The following is a 27,603-nucleotide window of genomic DNA, read 5'->3' as shown; positions in this document are numbered from 1 at the left end:
TGCATTGAACACACTGTAGAAGTGCACATACTGATATTACATATTATATACTTCATATTACAGAAGACCTAGTCTCGCATCCTTTGGTCATCATAGTGCTCAGCCTTGTTAGTGCCCTGTGTGGTATCACATGACTTACACGTTTCATGATGGCCCCCATCTCTTCTTCCTTTAGCTTGCTTAATATCACAAAATGTGAGACTTGCCTGGATGGAAGTACTTCTGCCCCAGTACCTCCCCAGCAGCTTTTGTTTGGAACTAAATGTGGTATCCAACTCAAGCACTCAAAAACCATGAAGAGCAGTTGATTTTTGGAAATTGAATGAGTGCCTTGGTGGTCTTTGTCAACTGGTGTGGACTTCAGTTTCTGTTATGGCTAATCAAGATAACAGCACAGGAGAGAAGGGGATCTAAAATGATGTTTTAAAGAGGTTCAGTATCCACAGGTGTGCTGTATCGGTGTTGGCAGTAGTTCTTCAATGAATGCTTTCTAAAATGGTGGAATGACTTGATCAGTTGAACGTAACTGTCCCCTGACTATTTGTGTTAGATCTCAGCTTGTCTGGGGAACCTGCCATGGTATTCTCAGAATTGGGACTTTCTGAAGGAACCATTTTACATGTCAGTGTCACAGGATTGTAGATGTTATCCATGTACTGGCACAGCCGTCTATGAAGCCATGCAGTGAAGTGAATTGGGAAATTAATCTGGTGATGAAGTAGCCACTTTCTACCCTGTGGTCCCTGAACTGTTACACTATGTGGCCTGCAAAGACAGACAGCAGTGCCAACTCAATAGAGAGGGTGAGTGGTTAGGAGTAAGCACAGAGACTAGACTAAAGCTAATGTTTTTGAGTGCCCCAATTTATCTCTGCTCTTAGTGTATGAATTTGAGGACAGATGTATGTTCATGAGTGTTACCTTTCTATGAACGTTGAGCAAAATCCTTTAGAGGGATTTTTTTTGTCTCAGCATTTCTGCGATGAGGAGGTTCAGAGGTGCTTCAGTTTCTTCGTTACATTCGATACGTTACATTGGTTAGCAGACTTTGGGAAGACGTACTCTAACATAGCCACATCACTGACACTGTTAGTAGGATGGGCATACGCCAAAGAGGTCAGGTTATTTTTGCATTTTTGGGAACACAAATATCTTTCCTCAAGCTGCAGAGCAATCAGGTAGAAGTCTTTCCACAGTTCTCTCAGTGTGATTGCAGCAGTGTTAAGACAAGGTGTCTGTGCTTGGTAGAGGGTGTAAGCTGGCAGAAGTGTTGGAAATTTCCCACAGTGTCAGTATGCATCCAGATAAACACAGGGAGGCAGAAGTTATTTTTCAAAAATTGAAGGGTTTGTAAAATGTGCTGTTTGCATGTACTTTCAAAGAACACTTACTCTGTCCTCTCTGTACCTGTGAGTTTCTTTACTGATTATTTTCCTTCGTGGCACTCCTGTGGGAGGGTGTGTGAGGGAGTGTCCTGGAACTGAGAGCAACTGAAGTAATAAGCTGCCAGTATGTCTAGAGATAACACACACACAAGAAACTCAGTAAACAAGAAGTAACTTCCCTTTCTGCAGCACTGAGATTAAAATAGTGATTCTGTTAGCTATTTGAAATAAGTAAATATTGGAGTAGATTTGATTAAGAAGGTTCTACTTTGTTACTGTCAAGTAATATGAAATGTTACTTCAGTTGGTTTTGCACTTCTAAAGTAGCTATACTTTCTGATAGAGAATTTCAGAGTGTGAGCTTGTACTTGTCTTGCTAGTGAGTCTCAGCTACCAGCTAGCACATCTTTAAAAAAGAGCAGCAAATCAAATAAACCCCATTGCATGTCTGTTACATTCAAAAGGATTTTTTCAGTCTACTCATCACTTGTCTCTAATTTTTCAGATAATACTTTCCATAAGAGACATAGAAAAAAATTCCCTTTGCCTTTATATTGACTTTCTTATTACTTCTTTTCTTGCACTGTGATGATAGATCAAAACAGAATAATATATATAGTCATTAGGGAGTTAAATAATAACTCGTGTTGTGACATTGTGTTTGCAGAAATCTATAGGCCCAATTTATTTAATAGCAATGGTAATGTGTCAAGTAGTCTTATGTTCATACAGAAGCCACTGAAGCTTACTCAGCTAAAATCACTTCATATTAATAACTTTTCATCTGTCAAACGAACTGCATTATTTGTTGTGATTCTGTGAAAATACAATACACTGAATTTTGAAAACAAAACAGTCAATGCTAAAAAAAAAATTTCAGAGCTATTCTGGAGTATTCCCCCTCTCCAGTGATTCCCATGAGCATTTTTAAAATTCCTTGTTATGGTCTCCCAGTTTGATTACAGTAAAAGCTTTGTGTCTTTCAGGGGTGTGTGGGGTGGGTGAGTGGTAAAATTAAGGAAATTAGGTTGATTCCTGCCCGGCTGCTCTGAAATATGTTTGGTCCTTTAAAAGCATCTGTTTAGTGGAAACACTTGAGTGAACTCAGTTATCTTTGAAGACTGAATGGGAGGTTGGTCATATCACTGCAATAATGAACTCCTTTGTTTGCATTTGCACACTAAGCTTGGGCTGTGAGTTGCTGGTCTGTAGCAGATAAACCTCCTAGCCCTTTGTCCTTCGGAGTGCACTGTGCATTTAAGCACTTTGGTAGTGGGATGTCAGTGAACAGTTTGCCCTCATGGAGCACGTAGGCATCATGTTGTATATATTGTGGATGGTGGAGATATTTAAAAACAAATAGTAAAGCTATCAGTGAATAGTAGTTGGTAGAGAATGTTGTCAGTTTTCTTTCAGATACAATTTTAAGTGTTGCCTCTCAGCTCTGTTTTTAGCTAGTGTCCTGTTGCTCTGAAACAGAGAAGCAGCGTAAGTACCGCCAGGCACTGGTCTGGTCTTGAAAACTAACATCGGAGTTCAGTGATTACAGATCACACACAATCAAGACTTAATAAACATAAAAAGAGTCTACAAACCTTTTAAGCATTAAAATATTTTAAGTCGTCCAGTCAGCAAGATGACAAGAGAACAGTCATTCTATACTGTGATAGTATTTAGATTGGGGAATTAGGCAGTTAAAACTTCCCCTTTTCTATGCAACAAAACAGTGTTGAAAGACTACTGAACTGTTAACACATACTCAAAAACTGGTGGTTAGACTGAGGATGATGGAAAAACTATTAAAGAATAAATCCCACATGCCTTTGGAGCTGGCAGTATAGGGTGGGAGAAATAATTTTAAGTGTTTCACTTGTTAAGAATGGTATGGTGTACTGTCAAACAATTGTCTTGCCTAAGTGATTATGAAAAGGATGGAAGCCTCTGCTTTAATGTGGTGACTAACTAGTAGTCTTTTTTACTTTTGGTGGTCTTAATGCTCATTGCAGGATGATTGGACTAGATGACCTTTAAAGGTCCCTTCCTACCCAAACTATTCTATGATTTCTCCCTTAGCTGGTGTATATTCTACTTGCAATTAAAAAAACCCCACAACATTTCTTTTCAGTGTTCATTATAAACCCTTTTTTTTAAATGGATCTGCAGAATTGCAGCTATAGGCATAGCATGAGTTTCCCAGCTGTGCTTTCTTTTGAAACCTGCTTTTCACTGTGTGCTTTTTTAAAAACAAGATCATGTAATCATTGTGGTGTTAATAGTCATTTAATATTAGAGAATGTAGCAGAGCTGAGTGGTACTGGTTTTTGACATCTAGGCTTTAGAAAGCTATTAATAATTACTATTTCAAATATGTGTGAGTTTGCATGTGGGGTGAAAAAAAGGATGAGCACTTTGAAGATCATTGGTGTTGAGCTGTCTTGGCAGGAAAAACAAAAGTCCTCCAAGCTGTTTCACAGTAAGTGCGTTCTTGTTAAGAGGCGCTTGTTAAAAGCAATGGAAGTGATATCCTAAAGCCTCCCGAACTACCACAAAGAGCCTGGCAGAGCACTGTTGTATGCGCTCTGCCATCCAGCGGTGTAACAAGAAACTGAACAGAAGCCACACTGATAGTAATTACCTATCCTGATATTTAAACTTACCAGAACAGATCCAGGTAAGGTTACACTGCACGGGTTGAGGTGTTGGGAAGAAAGTATGAATTGTAAGACTTCTCAGAAAATTATGAAGGGCAGTTAAGTTGTTCATCCTGTGTTTCCTTTCAAATCTCCCAGATACTGTTGGTTGCAGATAATGGGAGTTACCATGGTGCATATGATTACAATAAAATAAAATCTTATGTCTTCTATTAATGATGAAGAGATTTAATTTAAAGGAATGTTTTGGGGAGGAATACATAATTTGAGGCCCTAATTACTTCACGGATCTCGTGAGTGATAGGTTGACCAAATATTTCTCTTTAAATAGGTTTGTTTATGTACTGCTATGTTTTTATCTTCTCCCTCTGATAATTTTTTTTTTTTGTTGGCTGGGAGGGATAGTAAACAGATAATAAGGCTATGTTGTGGGGAGTTGAAAATAGAAGTGAGAGATTGAGTTTAATTACACTTGTAACAATCTATTTCTAATTTTGTTTCCTCTAGCTTTTTAGATGTTTTAATTAAAGTCAGGAACAGGCACAACGATGTGGTTCCAACCATGGCTCAAGGGGTGATTGAATACAAGGAAAAATATGGCTTTGATCCATTTGTTAGCAGTAACATCCAATATTTTCTAGATAGATTCTACACCAACCGCATCTCTTTCCGTATGCTCATTAACCAACACAGTAAGTAATTGCTTTTTTCATCTTTGAGAACTCCATAGCTTTGTTTTGGTTTTGATTTGTTTTGGTTTTTTTAATACTTATGACTAATTCCTAATATTCTGTGCTATTATGATTTATTATGATAAAAGATATACTGGCAACTGGTTAATCTGGGGCTTCACAGTTATCAGAATTTAATCCAAAACACCAGTATGCTTTCTTTTAGAACTGTCAGGCTCTGTCAGCATGGCTGTCACTTTTTAATGTCATTGGCACAGACAGCTTGCATAGTGATATGTGAAATATTTTTAAATAGTAGTAGAGTACCTGTATCTTTCTGCTCTCAAATCTCTCAACGTAGTTTGTAGTGCTAACATTTATTTAATAATTAAATGCAAGGATGCCATAAATTTTTAATAGGTTATGCACTATATGTATTTTTATTGTTTTTTCAGCTAGTTATCTAACTTGCCTTCTAAAGAAGTTGAGTATTTCTAATTGGGTTTAATTTGTCTCCCTCTACTTCCTATTGCCTATTTATAAATAAATGCTAGAATTAGTCATCTTTTGTCACTAGGTTCTGTTTCATTTGTTGTTACTAAAACTTACTTTTTAATATTCGTATTAGAGTGAAATGAGTTACTTGCACAGCTCCTATTAACTAGTATGTGCAGCCATGCAGAAAGTGATCTGTATAAAGGACAGTCTTGTGGTCACTTTTGGTGTATCTTCTGCCTTTGAACTCTAGAGCTTCATTCTTTGTGCAATATTCTGCTTTTATGAGCTGCTAGAAATTGTAGGATGTTACAGATAATGCAGATGCCGGAGTACTATAGTGTATTTACTACAAGTTGTGCGTCTTTCCAGTAACCTTTTATGTGACTAACAAATGCCTTGCTCTGTGTGTACAAATAACTTTAATGTGGCAAAGCATACAAAATGATATAAATGTGCAGCTTATTCTGTACTTGAACATGGTCAGACAAATGACAGACATAAAACCAAGTTAAGTTAAAAGACTTCCATAGAAGAGTTCTAGCAATCAGTAAAAAAGTTGTCCTAATAGAATTCTTGGGCCAAGTGCTAGCATAATTTGTGCTAGTTCCAAAATATTAAACTTACTTTATTGAACTGCAATGGCTTTTCCTATGGACACTCATATTTAACTGGTTGAAACGTAAAACTGCTTGTAGATGCTTGAAGTTTAGTTAACCTTGTACAAATTCTCTACGCTAAGCCATTTTAGTCATCCATTTGTGTTGGCAAATATTAATCTTGAACACTTGTGAAAAAAACAATGGGAAAGCAGAATACAGAAACAGGTTTTTATGTAGTTTTATGTAGAATACATTTCTGTTGCGTTCTGTTTCATACATTGACAGACTGTTTCTGACAGTGCAGTTCTGCAAGGTGCAGTGTGGCAGTGTATTAGATCACCACGACCAGAATAGGGAAACCTGTCAGATCTTGTCTTTTGCTTATCTCTGTTTCATATCAGAGTTAACTCGATAAAATAGCAGAAAATCACTTCTGCAAAAAAGTGCAAAACTTTTCTACTTCTGTGCAAGCTAAACTCTCAGTGAAGGATCTGGCACTCACCACCTTGGGTAAAGGAGGGAGTGGGGACCATACCTCTGAGAGTCAGGGAGATAGTTGAGTGAGACCTCTGTGCCTGCTGTGAAATTGCAGTTTAGGTGAGTGTCAAAGGCTTTTAATGTTGTCTTTTATGTCCTTTTCACTGTAACATTTTTGTTGTTGTGAGTGCTTCTGTTCTGATATAATGGTACGAATGAAGCATTTTACATTATAGTTTTGTCTGATTTTTGATAGTCCGCTTTGTAGGTTATCACCTTAATCCTCATACACTACTGTTTGTTTTAACTAGTCCTAGCTATAAAAAAGTTAGGAGGGGGATAAAAAAGTCTGCCTAAACAAGGATTCTGGCAATTTGCTAGAGTACCTTTTTAAGAAGTTATGCACTATTCAGAAACCATCAGATTTAAACTTTCTGGGCTGCCTCAAGTGTAATAGAGAATTTACTGCCATTTCTTTTTCCTTTTAGCTCTTCTTTTTGGTGGAGATATTAATCCTGCTCATCCCAAACATATTGGAAGTATTGATCCTAATTGTAATGTGGCAGAGGTGGTTAAAGGTAAGATGAAGTTAATATTTTTGTTGATTAGAAAACCCCCACAACTTAAAATATACGTAAATATGTTATTGAGATACAAGAGGCTGAAGGTGATTTAAATTCCTCCAATAAAATAAAAAAGAAGAAATGGAAGTTCTGCAGTTGCTCACAACAAGGCCATGTGCTTATTAACACTATCTAATGTCTTCATTATTGAGAATGGAGAAACTTTTGGTATGCTACCAGAACCAAGGAACGATTTAATTTTTTAATAACTTTAATCTGTTCTTTTAAACATCAAATTATCTAAGTGGTTTTTTTAAACTTTATATGTTGTCTTTCCTAAAATACTTAGAAGCCGGTTCTCATGTACTGTTTTTTTATCTGATGCTGGTACTGAAGAAAATTGAGAGGAAGTGAAATTTTCTAATTTGTTTAGTTAGGCCTTTCAGTAAAATGTCCTTAGGTGTACAGATACTCCAGTGAAACTCCTCATTACTACCTGCATCTGATCATATCACAGCCTATTCTGTTTTAGAAGATGTATATGTATTGTCATGTATTGAAGACACGATGGTTGTACCTGCATGATCTGGCACAGTCTAGTTAGAAATCTTGTTTGCTTAATAAATCCTGTTTGCTTAATGTTGTGAATGTTAGTAAATAGGCATGAGGCAGTGCTGTCTGCTTTAAGAACTTGTTTACTGAAGGTTCATGCTCTGGGTGTATCTATTTACAAATACAGGCCTTGCTGTAGGAGTGAATTCCACCCTCTATCCTTCAGTGCTGTTTGTGCAGCTGCAAGAGGGGAAAAATGTGTTTATCCTCTTCACTTTCTCTCATCCTTTGGTGAAGTAAGAGGGAAACCTTTCTTATGTCAGACTTTGACCTGCATGAGAGCTTGCTTTGTAATGTAGATGCTTTTTACTGGTATGAAGGCTTCCTGGCTTCTAGCTCTTTTTGGCTCTAAGGCAGCAGCCTTTTCTCAGCAGCTTGCTTCTCTTTTGATTGATCTTACTCCACTTTGACATCAACATTGTATATGTTACAGTCATGTTGTTTATTTAGATACTCCTTCTAATAGCTAATAGCAGCTATTTTGATAATAAAATTCATAGTTCCTGCCTTGGACAGAGGAGTGCATAGTGTCAGAAGGTGCTCAGTCCAGCTTTCAAATGAATAGCTAAGATTTTCCATATCTGAAGAAATAATCACTAACAAAATTGAGGGCATTGTAAACAGTATCCAGTGTTGTCTTTCAAAGAAAAAAGATGTCCTTAAAGACAGAGCCTGTCTAGAGTCAAGGTGATTGAGGCCATTTCCTTGTAGAGTTGGTGAGGGGTTTATTTACATTCTGTACACTGTGCTGGCTCCAAAATGTTCTGGTTCACAGGCAGCATTCTGAGCAATCTGTCAGATAAGATGTTGATTTTGGCACTGTATGTGGCAGCTACAACTCTATATGCCCTTCAAACACTGAAGAAATTATTTAAATAGCCACTTCTTCAAGCAGCTCCACCAAGTGTTGTGTCTGTAAGTGCCAGTCTCTGTATCTCACTCACTGTCCTACAATAAGATTTTTGAGCTGACAGCAAATCCAGGCTTGTTCCTGGTGCTGGGATTTTAGATATACTGATAGATCCTTCACTCTTGTTGTTACTTACCTCCAGCCATGACACGAAGTGTGCTTTGAACTTTGCAGTCTTTTTTACAGCCTTAGGATGCTGCTAAAGGGTTGGCTTTTAGAGGAAGGTAAAATGTAAGACTGCACTCAGACTCTGTTTGACAGAGTTTTGCTTGGGGCTGGCTGGGTGTTTTACTGGATCATGTAGCGATAGTGCCTTCCTGTTCATCTCAAGGGTATGCTAAGGTGGCTGCTACTTGAAAATAAATGAGAGTTCTACATTAAATTTAGAGAAGCTAAATGGATTTATTCAGAGCCTCTTTGTTCTCTCAAGACTTGTCGTGCCTCTGTCTTCTCCACATCTGTGTATTTGAGGGCTTTTGGCTTATTCCCATATAGTTATTGATCTGCTTTTTAGAGTCCTTGAAGATTTTCTCTGCAATAAGAATCCATCTCCTGCCCCAGAATCCATCTCCTGCCCCTGAATCCATATCTAATTTTCACTTCTATGATAGGGAAACACCTTGAAAAGTGCTAACGTATTCTCCATCTTGATGCCTTATGGTCATACTAGCTACATTGCTATCTTCAACTTTTGATGACCGAGTCAAGATTGTGGCTGTGCTTATGACCCTTTTTTCTAAAGCACAGGATTACTCCCAAGGCCATCAGAAGTTTTGAGATGACCTTAGAATATTGTCTAAGTGTAGGTATTCCTGCATCTTTTTTCCCTAAGTTATGCATATTCTAGGCTGAGGTGCTCTGTACAGCTTGGATATTAATGGGATTTTGATCTTTTCACTAGGACATGTTTTATTCTGTGAGTGATGGGAACCTTTTAGAAATTTTTTGGAGCTGACCGTCTTGACACAAAAGATGCCTACCAGATAGCTGATTTTGAAAGAAATTCCTGGGACTTGATCAAGAACCTTTCTGGTGTTGATTAGCTCCATTTTACTAGACCTCAAGCAGTATTTGTGTCAGCCTTGTGTGGTATGTCCAGCCTTGCAGACGTCAGAGCAAAGGAAAGAATTTTTTTTCAGATAACAGGACACATTATAGGTTATTTTTGTAGACATCTTGAAGGAGAACAACTATAGGTCACCATCCCTTTCTGGGGACTAGTGATTTTACTTTCTTTGTGCTTGTCACATAGCTCTGAGTCTTGGCAGGGACTTTTCTTTTGTAGTGTCACTTTGGACAGGAGGAAGAAGGTACATGTAAGGTGAGGTCAAATGCAATTGTTACGGTGTCTTAGAAAATTTCTTTCTCTGTAGAACTGTTCATCTGTTCATGTGCTTGTTCTTAACCCATACTGATTACAAGGAAGCCACTTTCATTAAGGCAGCTTAAACAATGTAGTTAGAACATCTTTGAATTTGTGGTTTCTCTTTAAGCTAACACTTGCTGCTTGTTTCTAAAATATTTTTGTAAATGAGGTGTCAGTGAATATTTAGAATCCCTAAGAAATCTTTCAAATAAAAGATGAGTTAAACTTTCTTGCTGTATTTTGACAGTACATAAAGCCTGATTTGCATTATGGGGAGAGTCTTCTGTTTTGTTTGTTCAGTAGGAAAGAATGATGAATCTTGAAGATTCCAGCTTTCCCCCAAAAGACCTTGAAAAACAAATGTCGTAAACAGTGTTGTGTTTGGAAAAACTGAATTTATGGTTGCAATGTCATCCTTTTTTATTTGAGATGGAAAGAACAAGTGTTAAATTGTGATTGGGACATGAGAAATAACTAGATATTATGGTCAGCCTAAGATTATATCCTTCTGGTTTTCAGGGCCTGAACAAAGATGAAAAATAGCTTGTCTCTAGTAATGTGCTTTTGTTTGTAGAGCTTGAAACAGAATTTGCCCTTTCTTGACAAATGGACTAGAAGTATACAGAGAAAAAGGAATTAGAATGGATACCAGTTTCACACTTGTAAACTAGTTACGAAAATGAGTGTTCTGCTTGTAGTCTTTCACATACAGGATGAACTTTGCTAGACATCTCTAGATGATTTTGATAAATCAGTGTTCTTCTGTTGTTTTGTAGATGCTTATGAAACAGCTAAGATGTTATGTGAACAGTACTATCTGGTGGCACCTGATCTGGAAGTTGAAGAATTCAATGGTAATTGTGAAATTAATTTAATTTGTGATGTATGTAAGAAAAAGCACTTCTAATATCTGTGATTTCTAGTTTTGTTAATTGTAAGTTATTTTGAACTCTGCAGTCCTGTATGCAGAATTACTTTTATTATGTATCTACGTGAGCATCTGAATTATAGTTTATCATCATGACACTTTTACTTCTTGGTGCTGAATGCAGAGTGCTATCTGCTGAATTCACTATCACTTTAAGGAAATAAAGTGTTCAAGAATCCTCATAGCTGGGAAGGAAACACGCCTGCCTTCTAACTAATCTTTTAATTATTTGTTTCATTTTGAAGTATGCTTGTAAATTCCACTGTCAATCTCTGCACCAGTGGTGAGCTCTTCTCTGTAAGATGGCAGAGTTAGAAATTGTTTTACATAGTCTATGCTTTAAGCCCCATCATAAACTTCTCACATGAAAATGTGTTTCAAGTTGATTGCAAAGATGAAAATTGGATGCTGTGAAATTGATGAGACGGTCCTTGTCAGTGTATTGACTGATTTTTGTTCATAATTTCTATTGACAAAAGGTAGACTTTTTAAAGTTAAATAAGTATTTTTGAGTTATCCTCTCTTATCTTTGGACAGCTGTCCAAAATTTCTGACTGTGATGTTTCCAAACTTCAGCAGAAGAATTGCAGAAGTCTCAGAAATAGGTAACACTCAAAATGGAAAGACTGATATATGGGAATGTACATTGCTCAAAGTACAATTTAATATTGTAGAAATATTTCTGTACACAAAGTGATATTGTCAACACTGATGCATTACTACCAGCCCCCTCTCCCAAAACCAAAGGACCCAACCTTCCTCCTTCCAAACCAGTTATTTTAGAGCTAAAAGTACTGAGTGCTGCAGTAGAGGAATGAATGCAAAATTAATTTGAAGGCCTAAGTAAAAAGATCCAACAGTAGAGAAAACAAGTTGCTGGATCTTGTAAAAAAAAGTGAGTAAAGAATTACTTGTTTACTTTAAACTATCTTATTATCAACACAAGGAAAGTAACTTTGCAAATTACCTCACAAGAACAACAGCAACAACATGTTTTCTATGTGTACTCTGCCTCAGATGAGTATGAATCAGTCTGACTTGGTTTTGGTGATGAATAAGAGAATTGGAGTATGGACTCTGACAAAATTAATATAATAAAACAGCAGGTTGTCTTGCATCCAACTATGTGGAGCATCATTTTGGTCTTCTCCTCTTCCCAGGAGTTTTCACTACTTTGTCTCTTAAAGTAATAGCTGGTATTATTATCGGCCCTCAGTGCCAAAAAGGATGAAGTTGGCTTCAGTCACATTCTGTTTTGATGTTTGTATCTTCCTGCAATTTATCAAGCAGGCATTTAAAGATATTTCTTCAGTCTGAACTGCTACTGGGTCTGACAAGCTGTGACTGTATAATTTAAAGCCAGTAGATATCTGAATGTTCAGGGATGACTGCATCTTCAGCACCAAAAATGTCCTGGAATGTATTACATGCAGCTGTATTATTTCCTGCTAAATCAGTTAGCACTCTAGCATTCAGAGCTGTGCCAAGCCACACACCTGCTGAAACAACAATAACAGGACAACAGTGGACAAACAATCCAGTTATGATTTGTAGTAAGAAAACAGTGATACTCTTTGAAATAGGTTTTGAAAATTTGTATGAATACTTCACATTTTATATGTTTTAATTAACGGAAAATATGTAGTTGTTTTTAGAATATTTAAACAGTGAATTTTTTTTTAGTTTAAGAATCCTTTTGTGCAGTAAGTATTATGTTTAAATATTGTGTGTGTTAAGAAAGTTTCCCACTTAAGTGGGGAAGTCCTCTTAATTAACATATGTTGTCAGTACAAAGCGAACCACTGCTTAGTGAAGTTTCATATCTAAACAAAGTCTGCTGACATAGATGTCTTTGAAAATCATAATTAAAATGCATTATTTCAGGTGATAGCAGTAACTGAAATTTATGTTTTTACTTGATGGAGCTAATCTGCACTTGGAAAATTAGAACATGCTTACATACTTGTCTTTGCTACAGCTTCATGTTGTTCCTGTAAATAGAAATGCTACAAAATACTGCTTTGAATAAATTTTTTTCTTTTTCTTTTAGCTAAAGCTCCAAACAAGCCTATTCAAGTAGTCTATGTACCTTCTCATTTGTTTCATATGTTATTTGAATTATTCAAGGTAAGTTGCACTCGTTAATATTTGGAAGGATTTTGTGAACTTACTTTACTGTTGAAATTGAGATTCTTTTCAGTTACAGCTCTTAAATGTTATTTCAGTTTTCCTTTCTTAAGGTTATTCTCAAGTGAAAAGGGTTTGAAACTGTTAAAAGCTAGGCTTACAGCCCTCTTACACACGTGTACTTAAAATTTCTGTGTTTTCCCACTTCTGTTGTGCTTTTGCAGCTCATTAACTTAAAACACTTGTGATCGTCTATTTTGCAGTGATGATCTATACATTACCTTCCAGTTTTCATAAATTTGTTTCTTTTTTGAATATTTGATGACTGGTTAGGATCAGTGTCCTTTTTTTTATTGTGAAAACAGCTCATATGTCTTTGAAAAGTGTAAATGACATGCTTTGTTTAGGTTTTATTTGTGTTTTCTGAATAATTGGAAGAACAGTGAAAACAGAACATGAGAGCTATTGTATGCTTTTGAATAAGATGAGTGATCTCTAGGTGGTGCAATTGAACACTAGAAATTCAGGGGAAAAAATGCATTTGGTCAGAGAAGTTTTTCCTAAATAACGGTATTTTGGGCTTGATTTCTGGCATTTGTCAAGTATGTTCATTTAAATCTTCCCCTATTTTGCCATTTGTAGCATTAGTTCTAGGGCAGAACAGGTGAGAATTTTTACAGTACTATGTTTTGGTACAAGTCTTGAAACAGTATGAAACTAGTAAGTTGTAGCTGTAAGTAATGGTAATCTGTGACAGACGGCAGTGGAACCACTGTTAATGGATATGATGAAGTCAGATTGATAGATAGTAATTTAACTACTATGTGACCCAGGCTGAGAAAATCAAAGCTTGTTCTCAGTGGTGAAAATCACTCTTGGTGTTCTGCAAGATAGAAGTGAAGGATGCTGTCATCCCTTATATATAAATTGCATGATTTCATACAGAAAAAAATAAATCTTGCTTTATATTCTCTGACTCTATATCAAAGAGATAAAAGTATGTATAGTGGAGTGGAGTTCTGGATTTTGTTTTGAATACAGCCTTTTCGGTCTTGTGTACAAATGTAGGACAAGGTATCTATATTCAGCAAAATAAATGCAAGTTCTAAGTTGTAACAGAAAGCATATATGGTAAAGTTGGAATCAGAGACACTTGTTTTTTTCTTAAATCTTCAGAATTCAATGAGAGCTACAGTGGAATTGCATGAAGGTAAGAGAGAAACCTATCCGTCGATCAAAACCTTAGTCACTTTGGGAAAAGAAGATCTATCTATTAAGGTAAATGTCTAACAATAATATGCAGTTTACAAACCTGCAAAGTTTAAAATAGCATGACTTGTAATTTGAAAAAGCAAATTACTTAATGTATCATTTCTGACACTTGGCTTTATCTTCATCAGGATAGAGTATTTTCAGTTGGAAAGGACCTACAGTGATCATGTAGTCCACCTGACTGACCACTTCAGGGCTGACCAAAAGTTAAAGCATGTTGTTAAGGGTATTGTCCAAACGCCTCTTGAATGCTGACAGGCATGGGGCATTGACCACCTCTCTAAGAAGCCTGCTTCAGGGTTTGACCACCCTCTCAGTAAAGAAATGCTTCCTATTGTCCATTCTGAACCTCCCCTGACTGATGCAGCTTTGAACCATTCCCCCACATCCTGTCACTGGATCCCAGGGAGAGGAGCTCAGCACCTTCCTCTCCACTTCCCCTCCTCAGGAAGCTGTAGAGAGCAATGAGGTCACCCTTTGGCTCCTTTTTCTCCAAACTAGACAAACTCCAAGTCCTTAAGCTGCTCCTTTAATATTTCTGAAGTGATTTAGGTAATGCTGCTTAAGTTTTGCGGGTTTTTTTTCAGAACATAATGTTTAAAACTTAACTTTCCATTCCTTAGATAAGTGATCAAGGTGGAGGTGTACCTTTAAGAAAAATAGACAGATTGTTTAACTACATGTACTCAACAGCACCCAGGCCTAGTTTGGAACCCTCGAGAGCTGTGCCTTTGGTAAGCAATTGCCGTATGTATTTAAACATCCCTTTGCACTATTCTGACTGTACATTTCCCTTCCCTTCAATCTGCTGGATCAGGTTTTTCATTGAAGAAACTGTTTATCATGTGTAATTCTATGCAGGTAAAACATATTGGAAGAAAATGGGTTCTGTTGTCATCAGTCTTTGGAATAGAAAATTGCTTTTCTTTGGTCTTGACATTATATTCTTGGAAACAAACATAAGCAAAACATTTTCAGAGGTTAATGGACAGAATTTTTAGTGCTGTATTAGAGAGAAAGTGGATAACCTAAAGAGCTTCTCTTTGGTGTGTAAATTACTGTTTATCTAAGTTTCCTATAATAAATATTTTGAAGAGGTGAGCCACACTGTCAGAATTATAGCACTTGAGAAACACCTCTTGGTAATGCACAAGCCTATATTGAACTTTAAAAATTATTTTTATCTAAGTTAAGGACTGTAAAAACACAATAAAAAAAAAAAAATCCTAAACCTGCATGTGATGTGAATGCTTTTGGTATATTCCTGTTCAGTTGGAGATATCTCATGTGATATTCCCTTCTGAAACCTATCAGGGACAGATTTCAAACAAACAGAATGTCCTCATAGTTTCTGCTAAGCAGCAAATTATTTCAGTGTTGAATGCATAGATTAGCAAGCATTGCTTTTTAAATTATTATTTCTGAATTATTGAGTTAGTTCATTGTGATAAAAATGATATAGCTACTGTTCCATTTAATTGGCTTTCAATAAGTGGATTGATACCGATACTGTATTCTTGCCTCTTCTTATCTTTGCTCTCTATTGCTTCTGATGCAATCCTTTAAAAGAAGTTGATCCTTTAGAAAAATCCTGTAGAAAATGTCGCTCTCATCTAGTATGTTCTTAAGTGATTGTTTGTTTTCTTTTCCTGTGATACTTCTGTGCTTGAAGTGTCTTCAGTTAGCTAATAAAATGTGGTGCAGAGAATATGTGACTATTTCTGATATAAGTAACAACGAATTGAGGGTGAAACCAGTTCAGAGTGGTTCAGAGATCATAAATTTCCTTTCCAACTTTTAGCAGAAGGTCTTTATGTTACTGCCTTAATCCACAGTTCATAACACTGTGGCACGTAAGCATATTGCATTCTTTTCACTAGTGTTTGATGCCACCACGATAGGTGGGAAACCCAGTTCCGTATCTGCATTGACTTGATACTAATCTTTCACAGCTCCTACCTCTGCAACACATTTTAGTAATGTTTCAAACTTTTTGCTTTACTCATAGAAAATCTCCTTGAACAGGATGAGTGATAGGGAACAGGCCCTGATTCAAACAAACTTTTCTTTGCCAAGAATGGTAGAATCTTGATTCATAATCTGCCCTTGTTCTGTCTCACTTTGATCAGCAATTTACTATATCAGCCTACAAGGGTTTCCTGAAACTTGTTCTCACTATAAACTTATACCTTGATTACCAGTTGTATTCACTATTAAAATGTCTCTTCTTTTGTGACTCTCAGATTGTAAAATGTGTTCATTTTAGGATTGACATTCTTTTTTTCTTTCCGTGCATCTTTAGCAATGCATTCCTGTGTTTATTTCCTCATCTTCGAGACCACTTCCTTTGATTCTATGGCGTTTATCATTAGTATTCTTCTACTGTACCCCATTTTCAAACCTCATTTTCCTCTTCAGTCTATATATCACTGTAGTCAGACCTGCAGAGTCTGCCCCTCTCTTGTGAACCTGGCAGCTTTTGCCTTGTGAGCCTGATAGATGCCTGTACATGACTGAATATTGAGAAGTTATTAAGCTCTATTATTTATATGTATGCAGAGAAGAAAAAACAGTCAAGAACTGGGATTCTGTGGCATATCTTCTACTTTTCACTTAGCAGTGAAGCTTGACACATTACGTGTTGTGGCCCACATCCAGTTATAAAAACAATTACACTTTACTTTGTATGTCAGCCTAGAAATAAAAATCCTTCAACAGAAAGGTTCTGCATAAATCCTCTTTGAAGCTTGTATAGAGGGAGAATTCCTTTATTACTTCATGTCAAAGACCAAGCCACTTGGGAATTATGGTGCTCCAGAAGGTAGGTAGGTCTGTGCTTGTGTCATTCTTGACCTTAGAATATTCTAAACCAAATTGCAGTGCAGTATAAATAGATGTATTTTTCTGTTCTAACACTCTCTCCCCTTGTTATATGATCTCCTGTCTAGTTTATGAAACATTCATGGACTTGGGGAGGGGGAGAGAGGGATCTCTTTGTTAATAGGTGAAAATTCTTTCTTGGTGTCATTGCAAATGTTGTTTAAAAACTGCTGAGAAACCTTGTTACCATGGCAGCATTTGGATTCTAGCAGGGCTTGTGTTCATCTGTACTGCTATACACATAGTGGAAACGTTAGAAACACATGGTAATGTTTAATGATAATTAGGTTTTCTTGGAGAATTTAATGATGATTCTCTCTGGCAGCATTTGTTTATAGTAGGAGAAACATGGCTTAAATGAGGTTTAATTAAACCTGTAGACACTAATAACACAGAAATCTAATAATTTCCTTTTTGTATAATGCATACTGTAATATCTAATGGGAAACTGGCTCTAAAAAGTTTTGCTTTCTCAAGGCAGATGTGCCATCATTGACTATATTCTGTCCTCTAGGTCAAGCAAAGACCTATGTAGTAATTGCTTCTTGTTAATGGTCTTTTGCAAAATAGACCTTTTTCAGGGTCTTGCTTTAAGGTGCTCGTCTGGGATCTGTTGTCTTCATATTTCTTGTGAGCTACCTGTTTTGGAAAATACCCTGAAGACAATGTAGAGAAGAGACTGACAAGAAACTTTTGGAAGAGAGCAGCATGAAATAATTAAGTGGGCTAGCAAAGAGCATTAAAATATTTTCCAGGTAGGATCAGGAGACAAACAGAAGTTAGGCATGGGTTTTAAGGAGGTGTAATTCTGGACAGAGTTTTCAGAATTGCTTGAGACTGCACTTTATTGGAGTTATTCCTGGCGGTATGTACTACCTACAACCTGCCTTTCAGTTGCTGTGCTTTCTCATTTCTGTAATGTGTTTATCATCTGTTCTTCAGAAAAGATGCAAGTCAGCTTTTGGATTTTTTTTTTTTAGTTCTAAGTCAAATAACTTCATTTTTTTAGAGGTTAAGAAAAAATGCATCTAGTTTCAAGACCAGATGTTTGAAAGTGATGCTTGTGTCTCTAATGGGTGTCTTTGAGAATTAAGTTTTTAAATCATACTGTTGTTTGAAAAAGTGCAGCTAAGCAACTGTTTTAACTGTGGAAATACACACTAATAACTATGACAAGCAGGGTGAGTAGAAAGAGCATCTTTGGCATTTCAGTTTCTCATTTTGCTCAGAACTTAGTGAGCAATTTAAGATCACTAAATTTAGACTTCCGTAAAAACAAGGCAAAGTAGTTCTTGTAGAGATAGTAGATGACAGCAAGAGAATTTATGATGAATACTGTTATTTAATGTTCAACCCTTCCTCAAGGGATTTCTTGTGAGGTGATACCATTTATTAGCTGTATATAATGCTTGCAAGTCCTTCTTAGCCTTCTCTTTGTTGTGTCATTTTGGGACTTTAAGATTCAGGGCATGATTCTCAGTTATCTGTCAAGTTGCCTTTGTAGGAGTATTGTAATGGAATGAGTTTATTGGTTTTCCAAAATTTTAGGTGTCGTAATTCTTCTTGTAATCCACCCTTATGGAAAAGTTGTATAACTCCATTGCATTGTATAACCTTCTTGACAAATGCTTGTAGGTCTGGAATCCTTCCTTTATTGCTCTGAATAGTCCTGAAAAATTCAGGGGGTGTGGTTTCAGGTGAATAATCAACCACTGTGACTCTCAGCAGATGTCATCTGAAAAACTTGATGTGTAGACCAAAATCTTACTCCCTAGCTCAGCGAGGGAGACTTGTTTTTTTTATAATTTTTTACGACAAGAATAGGTTGGAAAAGGTATCGAGTGTTGACCTTGTTGCAGCTATGGTTATGAATATTAGTGTTGTAAATTTAAAATCTAAAGTTTTTACCTGTCAAGTCTATTATGCTTTGAAAATTATATGGTCTGTACAGGGTCTCAGTCCTCAGAGATCGTTCAGTGCTGTGGAATCCTGATCTCTTGTTAGATAGGTAAATAGCAAGGATTATTAGCATTGTATTGCTTTGTATGAAGTCATCTGCAGTAGTCTTCTGATCTCTGTTGCAGTATGGCATCAGCAATCACTTAGTGCTGTGACCTAGGTGAAGTGAACAGAATTGTGTCTGGCTTTCTTCTGTAGTCTCCTAAGTGTGGAGACGTTTGAGAATAATAATCCTAGGCTTAGGGGAGAAAAAATGTGCTGTCAAAAATCTGATTTTTACCAAATATAGAAAGGAATATTATAGCAGTGGTAATCATAGTGAGGAAAAAGTAGAGAGCATCCGTTCTCTTTGGTGATTGGAGGCCGCATGTACTGTATGTCATACCTCCATACCTTTTGAGAAAGTGCAGAATGGGCAGGGTAGTCCTATTCCTCTGATATTTTTCCCCTTTCTGGACTTAAACTAAAAAAAATTATGCCTAGGGAAAAAGGACATTGCTCAAAAGGCTGAATACCAGCTTAGTGTAGGCTGAGTAATAAAGGAAAGCTTGAAAAGTAATTTGATGCAAATCTAATATTTATGTATCTCCTGTCTTATAAATAATTGCAGTGATCTGTTGCTTTTTTTTAAACTTTCCATCATGTTTTTCCTTTTGTTTTCTTGTTTCTGTAGGCTGGTTTTGGCTATGGCTTGCCAATTTCTCGGCTGTATGCTAGGTACTTTCAAGGTGACCTTAAACTCTACTCAATGGAAGGCGTTGGTTCAGATGCTGTAATTTATTTGAAGGTATGAATTTGATGCTTCTATAGCTAGTAATGCATTGCAGTTTGTTTATAGCAGGCTGAATAACTGAACTTTCTTCAACTTGTTTTCAAATTTGTAATTGCTATCTTAGTTATATTTTATCAAAATCAGTTACACAGAATCCTAAAATCCAAGGTTATAAATATTAATCTGGCACAAATACTAGTTAGTTTGCTTTGATTTTTTTTTTTTTTTTGCAGTCCGCTGTGTTGGATCTTTTCATTTTCTTAATCTGTTCTCAGTGCTGCATTTTCAAAGAACTGTGTGATGAGAGAGAGTTTTGGTTAATATTTTTCAATTCTAAAAGTTTTGACCACAATAAAACTGAGAAGACTATTGACTAACTCCTGCCTAATATAATTTTTTTTATTCCATGCAGTTCTTGACCTTTGTGCAATAGACTGTATTGATAATTGTACTGGGTCTGGCTGAGCTGGAATTGGTTTTCCCCTACAGCAGCCCTCACAGTGCTGTGTTTCATGCTGGGAGCTGGCAGGGTGTTGGTAGCACCCTGGTGTTGTGGCTGCTGCTGAGCAGTGCTTACACAGCACCAAGGCTCTCTCCGACATTTCCCCCGCAGTGGGATGGGGTGGGCAAGATCTTGGGAGGGGACACAGCCAGGACAGCTGACCCCAACTGACCAAAGGGATATTCCAGACCATGTGACATCTGCTCAGTATAAAGCTGGGAGAAAGGAGGGAGGGGCTGGGGTCACCCTTGGTCCCCCGAGGCAACCACTGCGTGTATGGGAGCCCTGCTCCTGAGAAGGCCCCACATCGCCTGTCCATGGGAAGTAGAGAATAAATCTGTTTGCTTTTGCTTCCATGCGCGGACTTTTGCTTTGCTTTGCTTATATTAAAACTGCTTTTGTTTCACCCACAAGGGTTAGTTTATCTTCTTTCCCCTCTTTACCCTGTTGAGAAAACAAAGGGAAAGGGGGGGGGGTGATAGAGCGACTTGGTGGATACCTGGCATTTAGCCAGAGTCAAACCATCACAATCATGTTGTCATTTTTCTGGGAGATCCCAGGCTACTCAGGGGCTTAAGGCTGAAACCAGGTGCTTGAATTTCATCAGGAAATTGAAAAGAATGTAGCATGTAGCTCACGTGCAGGCCATTGACAGCACTGTCACTGTGCCGAGGCATTGTATGTAGGGAGTGAGTTGTGGAATCCTGTGCTAACGTCTGTCTCTGGTGGGTTTAATCCTGTGCATGTATGTGTGGAGGAAAAAGGTATGGGCTTCCTCAGAGGAAAAAGGCATGGTAATGAACTGGATTAGATCAGTCCTCACAAATCAGTGTGCTGGCAGGGTCCAAGATTGTTCAAGTGAAATTTTTCTATCTTTGTATCCCTGGAAAGAAGAGAAGTATTTTAAAGTGCTAGTACTTTGACTGTGACTAGAGTGGTTAGTCACCACTAAAGTACTTTCAAAATAGTACTGTGACATGTTAACACTTGGATAATTGAGACACTTGTTCAATACAGAAGTTTGTAACTGTAAAACTCCCCAGAGTATCATCTTGCTCTTGGTATCTCTAATGATATCTTTCCATTGCTTTTGTTTTTCCATAGGCCCTTTCAAGTGAATCATTTGAAAGACTTCCCGTTTTTAATAAGTCAGCATGGCGACACTACAAGACCACACCTGAAGCAGATGACTGGAGCAATCCTAGCAGTGAACCAAGGGATGCTTCTAAATATAAAGCTAATCGATAATTTGCTACCTTTTGTCTCTGTTAGAGATGACCTCTGCGTTCAGTATAAAGTCTCTGCTTTGTTCCAAAATCCTTCAAACCACAATAGCTAATTATCTCCAAACAAAGACCTAATCAGGGCATTGAAAAATACTAAGAACAAAGTGATGATTGGGACTTAAAGGAAGGCACTAAGCACGTTTGGTATGTGAATCCTGTCTACTTCACCAGAATATGCTTGGTTCCTTCAGTCATGCATTGACAAAAGGGATTGCACTGTGATTGCACTTACGAATAAAATGTTGTAACAAAAAGATACTATTTGAACTGCCAATTTTTATTCCAATATAAGGATTGGCAAGATGTGCAGAATCCCTTTAAAATGGTGAATAGTATCTTGCACAGCAATATGGTGTAAGAGAAAAATTCTAATGCAGTTAAACATACGCTCTGAAAATCCACTCTTTGCTGCATTTTATATTGCACAGTGTCACCTGTTACAGAAAATCCCTTTGAGCTCTTCAGATCTTTTATCTAATGAGCTTATAAATATGTAGTTCTGCAAAGGATTGTGCAGCTTTAAACTGATGCTTTCCCCAGTTTCCCAAACCCATTTGTCAAGTGCATACAAAAATTATGTTGTTATAAGACATTGGGACTTCCACTTCTTGGTATGCACCTTAATGATTTCACTAACACAGAAATGCATTTCTATACATTTTTCCTAGTTTTGAGGAAAGATCATAAGTGGTTAGATCATCTCTCCATCTGAGAAATTCTGTCAATACAGGGGCAGGGGGTAATTCCATTTCATGTTTATTGCCTATGATTTTTTGGGGGTTGGGAAGGGGAGAGAAATGCTGAAAGGCCGGACAGCCCGTCATACAAATGAATTTGCCTTAAGAGTGTTGGTTGCTTGGAACCTGATTAGTTTAAATCCTGTAAATAGTTTGCAAAGTTATTTATATATTCAATGTCTGACTATAGTCTGGTAATCTGAATTTGTAGTGTATATAAAGATGTTGTACACCAGCTTTTGGAAAGCGTCATTGGTCTAAATACATGAAACTGGAAATATCATAGAAATGGGAGGGACAAAACATAGCTGGTACCTGATTTAAGGGGGGGAGAAAAACAAAGAGAAAAAAACCTAAGTACTTACCCCTTAAATGTATTGTAAAGGTTATTTCAGATTATTAGGAAACTGTTCTTCACCAAGTCTTTGCCAAATACTGTTTCTGATACTATGGCCTTTCAGAAAGATTTGTGAAATTTAGAAGTTCTGGTGACATCCTAGCCATGGGAATAGAGTAGATGAGTTGCTTACAACTCTGATGCACCCTCAGTTTCTCTTAGGTATTTTGATATTGAAAGGTACTGCAGATTTTAGCATGGAAAAATGAAACTTGTTTACTGAAACTTTAGGGGAACTGTCCCTTTTGTCCTCCCAATATTTATTTTTATAAAGAACCGATCTGTTTGGCAAACAGGGAAAAGTTGAGGAATTCCTAGGTATTTTTTTAAAAATGTTGGTTTGACTTAACAGTAATACTTTGCACTTAGGTAGCACGTTTCGTCAAGGGATTACAAAGTGCTTTGAGCAATAAACTCCATATAGCCCTGTTTCTGAGGAGTCAGAGTCCTTACCTTGCAAACCCTTGCTCTTACCTGTTGCAGTCAGTTCAAGAATTTTTACTTGAATAGTTCACAAGTTTGCAGGGCTTGAGGTTCTGCGGGCTCTAGTACACTGTACAGATAATTCATGTTGGAGCACCAGGTTGTTTTAAGGCTTTCTCACAGGCATCTCTGCAGAGCGCTGCCATACTGGTCAGAGGTGGAAATACCTGGACAGCTGCTCAAGGCTGTCTGACCCATTAGCTGGGCAGTGGTGCCCTTCTGTGTCCCCTCTGCCTGCAGGCAGGAAGGAGGAGCATGTGGATGGGGCTGTCCTCCTTGTTCCTGGACTGGGCTCGTTTGACCCTGGCTAGGGGAGGATGTAACACATGTGGTCTCCAGAGCAATAATTTCCCATGACTGCAGGCACTGCTGCAGAGAAGGCAAATTGCTATTCAAGCAATACAGTGATGCTGCTGGGGTGAAATCAGAGTAATCATTTGACTGAAACACCAGTTGGAAGTCACATCTACTAAAATTTAGTCACTTCTGCTCTCACTTATAACTTCTTACTGTTCTTTAAATTCACTTCAATTTGTGTATGCTTTCTAGTAATGGCAGAGGAGAGCTTGCTTAAAAATAGCAATTTGTGATGAAACTGCTATTTTCCCAGTTGCGTGTGGTCAGTTTTTCCTAGAACATTACCTAAAACATTCCAAGGAATAAGTTTGTTTAAGAAGCTGAGTTTCAGCTTTTGTTATCAATCTTATTTTGTGGTAGTAAACCCTGACCTGGTGCTTCTTTTTGACTGTCTCCTTATACATAAAGAAGAGGGGAAACAAAGTTTAAAAAAAAAAAAAAAAAGGATGCCAGGCATATTGAACTTGTTTTCATGAAGTGAATATAAACCTTGGAAGCGAGTGAATGAAAGCTGAAGATACCATGGAGGATGTTATGGTATATTAGTCATCTCACTCCTTTATTCACAAAAACTGGCTGGCTTTCAGGACTGAAGGGCTCTAGTACTTGAAAACTTGAAGTCCCCTGAAATGACACCTATTTTCAAGAACCCTGAGCATGTACAAACAGCTCAAAGCAGGAAGACGGAGCACAAAGAATGCATTTTTTTGCATTTCCCAAGGTCTGTTCATGGGCATTATGGTGAACATAAGCAGAAGCAACTTTTCTCCTCTCCAACCTTGTTTAGGCAGTCTGTGCTTTAGTAGTGATCCTGGGTATGCCATAAATCATTCCTCGCTCATTGCCTCATGCCGCATTTCTTCTACATAGGGGTATTAGTCTGAAAACAGTCTTGAGAAACAAGAGCAGCAAAACTTTGATTAGAAGAGAGTTTTTCAATGGGTATGCCTGCAAAATGAGGGTGGATGGGGTTTTAATATGGCTAGTTTAACTACAGTTACTTCTACCTTTGACAGGAATCTGTTACAACTATTTGTTTTGATATCTTGGGGCTGTTAATTCCTGACTTTCTGATCATATAAAAGTATATTTCTTTTTTATGGATTTCACATGTATGGCCTGCTAATGTTATTGCAACCTGCTTGTCTTGAGTTACAAGACACATAATTAGAAGAAATGCTTTCATTGAAAATGCTTCCTATCTGTTGTGTTTAGTGATTAATAGAAACAAACTGAGCAAGAGATGCTGACTCCTCCATTCTTCCTGAGAATTTACAAACAACTTCTATATGTTGTAGTGTAACAAACGGTTTAACTTTTTTGTCCATTGTGCATTTTTCTGGTGTATGTCTTGAACGTAATCTTATTAATCCCCTGCCTAGTTTAATATTAGTAGATACTGAAGTCTTTCCAACTCTACGTATTTGTGCTCCCTGCTTTTCTAGACTTTGTTTTGAGACTAACAAGGTGTTTTTCAGAGTCAGCACTTGATGAGAAATATTCAGAAGATAGTGAAATGCTTCTTTTGCAACTCAAATGCGTAGTCTTTGCCTCTGTACTTTACTGTGATGACCTAAGATAGTACTGAGAAACTCTTAGTCCTGCTGCAGTTTGTGCTACCTCCTGGACAGTGTTTCTAGCAGGTCACTTGACACATACTTAAAGAATATGGATATTAATTGTAGTGTTCTTGGAAAACTCAAGCTACTTTTTGGCTGGGTAAACTACACTTTCTCTAACTGGGTAACACACTTTTCCTTGTCCTCAGTGGCATGTAGAATATGCTTTGAAACAGCTGTTCACTTGCTCTAAAAAGTGAGCAAAAAGGATCTTTCAGTGTAGTGCAATCTTCTATTCACCTGCACCCAAACCTAGTATTTAGGGTGAAATCTTGACCTCATTGACATGGAAGACATATCCCACCCCCACACATACACCCTTTTAATAAGCACTTCTAGATCCATATGTGTTAAGTGCTACAAAGTGCAAAGTGGTCTTGAGTGATATAAATAATTTTGTAGAAAACAGCCTAAATGTTTATTGTTAGTATTTATCTCTTGAGGATAACCATGTCTGATTGTGTGGTGTTCGGTTTCCTTGCATGTTTCCTCGGTTGCCATATAGATGCTGTAATTTCTAATAGCTCTTCATCTCTTCTCCTGACGTACTCACCTGCCTATGAATTAATGTATATAAACATGTTTTTGCAGAACTTAAGAGAATATGATGGCACATGACAGAACGATGTATTACTGAGTTCAAAGGTGAGTTTATTCACAATGAGGAACATGGTTATAAATTGTGTAGCAACTTCAGGGCTGAATCTTGCAAATATTTGCACAAGTAAACAGTGTATGAGAGTAATCTCACTTAAATGAATCTGTTTGCAGGATCAGGACTTACGTTGTTGACATTAATTTGAAACAATGAAGACTTGTGTATCTGAAGTGGCTTTCTAATTAAAAATAAATAAAATTTGAAGTTCATATGCTTTAATTGCAGTACTATGTTGCCTTAAAAGATCTCAGAAATTGGCATAGAGAATTTGTTTCTTAAATCCTGAGATTTATTTTTTAATGTAGGATTGATGTTTGTGATAATTCTAACAGATTGGTATTAATTGATTTATTAAAATTTTCCCTTTGAGTTGAATACTGCCAAGAGGTGCCAGATTGACAGTCCTTTGAAATTCATACCTCTGTAGATCATATCAGGCCATGGTGGGGCATGTTTCCAAGGGGGGCACTATCAGTGCTCTCGGCTCTGCAGCAAGGACTGCCCTTATGTGAGGGACCTGCTCGCTGTTTCACGCTAGCCATCTCTGATGAACTGTTCCCAGTGCTAAACTTGTATTGGGTTGTATCATGTGAGTTTCTGATGTGGGTGGAGATCAAGTCAGTTTGTTCCCGACACTGGTTGGGGAGCAGAACTCTTACTGGTGAGCTAGCCTATGTTGCAGCTGGTGTCCAAGAGGGAAAGAAGTCTCATGTTGCCTTTCCCCTGAGGTGGCATCATTTGAATCAACTGAACCTATAGTGGAGGAGAGGGAAGCTAATTTTTCATGATATTGCTTGATGATGTTTTAAATTTGAGTCTTCTGTAACTTGTACTAGAATTGATTCTAGTCCAATACCAGTGTTTATAATTTATATATACTCTATTTTCCTTTTTTTCTTTGTTTTGCTAAGAGTAATATGTAAAAGCTACGCGGTGACATTGAGGGACTGGTTTGTTTTCACAGACTTGGAGCTTAGTTTGTGAAGCAGCCCAAGGTCAACTTCACACATGTCAACAGAGGGACACCCTCAGCTGCAGCTGGGAGCTCAGAGTAATTTTAGATAGAAGTGTTTTTCTTTGCCTGTTTTGTCACAAAGCTGTTCAAAATTTTCTGTGGAAACATACATTTGAGCATTTCCATGTCCGTCGCCCTTCACCCCCCTGAGATTTATTATTAAAATCTCACACATAATTTATTTTTTAAGTTGGTTCTAGACCTGTATATATAAATGCAATTGCTTCTGTATTGTATTACTCGGACTTTTCTGGTACATTTAATCTGATCCAGTTTGTATCAGATTTCCAGGTAGATTAAGACTTTAAAACTTTTAATGTCTTTCATAAAATACATTTTATTCTTGTCGATGTGATTCTCTGTGAAATGCTTATTTTCAGAAGAAACTCTAGTTTTCATTCTAAAGTTACCTTTCAGTGATTCTTGTGGCAAAAGACTTGATTTGTTTTTAAAAAGATAAAATTATATCCTAACATAGCTGAACCTCACAATTCTTGATTTTGCTTTTATGCCAAGGATCTGATACCAAAATATTTACAAAGACGGTTGTATGGAAAACAACAAGATTTGAGCAGAAAAATTGAAACAAAAGAATTTTTTTGCTGATTGCAGATCTGAAGATGTCTCTTCCTACAAAATAATGGCACTGCGAAAGCATTTGTGGGAGGCTGGCTCCTTGAAAAACTAATCACTACAGAAATTACTCTAGGTCCATCACTTCTGCAAATATTTTCCTATGTTATTCCTTTCTCTACACAGATAAGCTCCCTGGTTTCTGTAGGTTTGTAGCTTGAGGCAGGAGTGGGGAAGTGAGGGATTACAGGTGGCAATGTGTACCTGTAGTATTCTGGAAAACTTAATTTTCCAGAATTTAACTTTC

General features: G+C 37.3%; 1 protein-coding gene across 2 annotated transcripts in view; it reads left to right on the top strand.

The window, feature by feature from the left end:
- PDK3 (pyruvate dehydrogenase kinase 3) overlaps positions 1-25,927 on the top strand; it is a 63,191-nt gene extending 37,264 nt beyond the window's left edge. The window contains exons 4-11 of one of the 2 annotated variants that reach the window (XM_074905673.1): positions 4,543-4,727; positions 6,769-6,858; positions 10,508-10,585; positions 12,710-12,786; positions 13,963-14,064; positions 14,682-14,792; positions 19,571-19,684; positions 21,276-25,927. In XM_074905673.1, coding sequence (XP_074761774.1) covers positions 4,543-4,727; positions 6,769-6,858; positions 10,508-10,585; positions 12,710-12,786; positions 13,963-14,064; positions 14,682-14,792; positions 19,571-19,684; positions 21,276-21,419 — 901 coding nt within the window. In that variant the 3' untranslated portion in view covers positions 21,420-25,927. Of the gene's footprint in view, positions 1-4,542; positions 4,728-6,768; positions 6,859-10,507; positions 10,592-12,709; positions 12,787-13,962; positions 14,065-14,681; positions 14,793-19,570; positions 19,685-21,275 lie in introns of both variants that reach the window. The other variant, XM_074905684.1, reaches the window with a different exon arrangement.
- The last annotated feature ends 1,676 nt before the right edge of the window (positions 25,928-27,603 follow it).

This window comes from Athene noctua, chromosome 1 (assembly GCF_965140245.1).
Source record: "Athene noctua chromosome 1, bAthNoc1.hap1.1, whole genome shotgun sequence".
NCBI classification, from domain to species: domain Eukaryota; kingdom Metazoa; phylum Chordata; class Aves; order Strigiformes; family Strigidae; genus Athene; species Athene noctua.
The sequence above is the reverse complement of the archived record's forward strand: the minus strand, read 5'-3'. Positions and strand labels throughout refer to the sequence as shown.